Source organism: Monopterus albus, unplaced genomic scaffold (genome assembly GCF_001952655.1).
Source record: "Monopterus albus unplaced genomic scaffold, M_albus_1.0 scaffold22.1, whole genome shotgun sequence".
Taxonomy (NCBI): Eukaryota; Metazoa; Chordata; class Actinopteri; order Synbranchiformes; family Synbranchidae; genus Monopterus; species Monopterus albus.
Window position 1 is genome coordinate 1,431,201 of NW_018127902.1, and position 2,573 is coordinate 1,433,773.

Consider the following 2,573-nt stretch of genomic DNA (forward strand, 5'->3'; position numbering starts at 1 on the left):
CAATACTAATCCAAAATCAGTTTGCTTACACCTATTACATGTTTGAATGGAGTAGGAAGAAGTTTAGTATGTTACAGCTCTGAACATAAACATCATCATGTGTAGCAAGACATATCAACAATAAGCAAGCAGTCTTTGGAGGCAGTGGGAGACTCTCAGACCACAATCCTTCTAACGCAGACTGCAGCCCCCTTCAGACATGTCTGCTGTGAAGAGCAGCCTGTTACTGCCTGGGACTTAATCCCATGCTTAATATGCTTGGAAAAAAGTCATGGGTTTTTGTACAGGGAACTGTTTCAGAACCTTATAAAGAGCTTTCACTGGCAATAGAAAGTGTGAGACTGGTTCATAGCCTAAAGGCTATGTTGGTTGACATAGATATTTCAAGCACTGCGCCATTTGCTCCTAATGAGCTGACTTTAACCCACAACTGTTGCTGCATGTCTTGTTCCTCTCCACTGCACCATGTAGAAAAGGAGAATGGTCAGAAATGAGGCATAATGTTGACAGATCTCCTCCAGCAATTCTCTGAATGGTTCTTCTGTGCAATCATTTAACCTTGTCTTTTGTTTTCTTGTGTGTCTGCATACAGCACGGGAGGCTGCAATGTGGGAGCTGGAAGAGCGCCAGCTGCAGGAGAAGCACCAGCTATTCAAGCAGCAGCTCAAAGATCAGTACTTCATGCAGAGACACCAGCTGCTCAAGAGACATGAGAAGGTACAGGCCAGATGGAGGACTTCATCTGTTTGGTTACATCTTCTTTCAGCCCCAGAATTACCTTCAGTTGTTTGGTTTCTGTCAAAAACTGGCTCTAAGAAATATCTTACAAAATACTTGAGCACAAACAAAGTTGCTCTGGAAGCTCCCTTCCATCTTCCATGTCTGCTGGTGTTTGTCCTGTACAGGAGATGGAACAGATGCAGCGCTACAACCAGCGTCTAATCGAGGAGTTGAAGAACAGACAGACACAGGAGAAAGGCAGACTGCCGAAGATTCAGCGCAGTGAAGCTAAGACCCGCATGGCCATGTTCAAGAAGAGCCTTCGCATCACAGGAGCTGCCATCACTCCCGAGCAGGAGAGGGAGAAGGTCAAACAGGTGAGAAGCCAAATGGAATGGTGGTGGATGGAAAGCCCTACAGTACACCGTGAGCCCACATTACTTCTAAGAAAAATAACCTTTGAAGTCTCTGTGTTTCCAGTTTGCAGCTCAGGAAGAGAAGAGACAGAAGAGTGAAAGGCTCCACCAGCACCAGAAACATGAAAACCAGATGAGAGACCTGCAGCTGCAGTGTGACGCCAACATCCGAGAACTTCAGCAGCTGCAGGTAAAGATACAGTGGAGCAGATTCGGGTTTCATGCACTTATCAACACGAGTTTCTGAATCCCTTTGTGTGTTTCAGAATGAGAAGTGTCACTTGCTGATTGAACATGAGACCCAGAAGCTAAAGGAGCTGGATGAAGAGCACAGCCTGGAGCTGAAGGAATGGAGGGAGAAACTACGACCTAGAAAGAAGGTATGTGTTGGCTCTGTGACACACCTGAAACCTGTCCAACATGTACCTTTTCAAAATGCATGCTGGGATAGAGACCAGCCCCCGCAACCTCACCAAAATGTAAGCAGGTGTAGATAACGGATGGATAGACACAATCAACATGAAGGTAAAATGTCCTAAACCATTGATCCAAGACTCAACTCTTCTGGTCTGATTACAAGTCAAGGCCACATGCACAGGTACTTGTCTGATCTCTCATTTTGTGGGTCAGTATAGAGTAGTGGGTCAGAGTTTGTGGGGACACATGTGGAAGAACTTGGAAACTTGGAAACAACCTCTTTTTGTTATGCACACTCTAAGAGACAGATGTTGATGCCAGGCATGCAGGAGGCCACTGGCTATTAGCCAGGCCTGACAAACAATAGGGTCAGTTATCATTGTGAAACTGCCATGTTTTCCTGTGTGTCCTGCAGGCCCTGGAGGAAGAGTTTGCCAGGAAGCTGCAGGAACAGGAAGTGTTCTTCAAGATGAGTGGAGAGTCAGAGTGCCTTAATCCCTCCACCCAGAGCCGCATCTCCAAGTTCTACCCGATCCCCAGTGTCCACTCCACTGGTTTCTAGGAGAAACCTACAGTTGAAGTCAGAAGTTTACATACACCTTAGCCAAATACATTTAAACTCAGTTTTTCACAGCTCCTGACATTTAATCCTATAAACATTGCCTGATAGTTAGAATCACTACTTTATTTTAAGAATGCGAAATGTCAGCATAACAGTAGAAGAAAAGATTTATCTCAGCTTTTATTTCTTTCATCACATTCCCAGTGGAGGTTTACATACACTCGGTTAGTATTTTGTAGCATTGTCTTTATATTGGTTAACTTGGGTCAAACATGTCAGGATGCCTTCCACAAGCTTCTAACAATAAGTTGCTGGAAGTTTAGTCCGTTCGTCCAGACAGAACTGGTGGAACTGAGTCAGGTTTGTAGGCCTCCTTGCTTACACACTTTTTCAGTTCTGCCCACAAATGTTCTATTGGCCTGAGGTCAGGGTTTTGTGATGGCCACTCCAGTACCTTG

The 2,573-nt window shown here is 45.0% G+C and overlaps 1 protein-coding gene across 1 annotated transcript in view; it reads left to right on the plus strand.

Annotated features, from left to right (window-relative positions):
* Positions 1-2,520, plus strand: part of LOC109956845 (serine/threonine-protein kinase 10-like) — a 20,813-nt gene extending 18,293 nt beyond the window's left edge. Inside the window, 5 exon segments of the mRNA XM_020594260.1 lie at positions 593-717; positions 906-1,097; positions 1,201-1,326; positions 1,403-1,516; positions 1,969-2,520. Of these exon segments, the coding sequence (XP_020449916.1) occupies positions 593-717; positions 906-1,097; positions 1,201-1,326; positions 1,403-1,516; positions 1,969-2,115 (704 nt within the window). The 3' untranslated portion in view covers positions 2,116-2,520.
* The last annotated feature ends 53 nt before the right edge of the window (positions 2,521-2,573 follow it).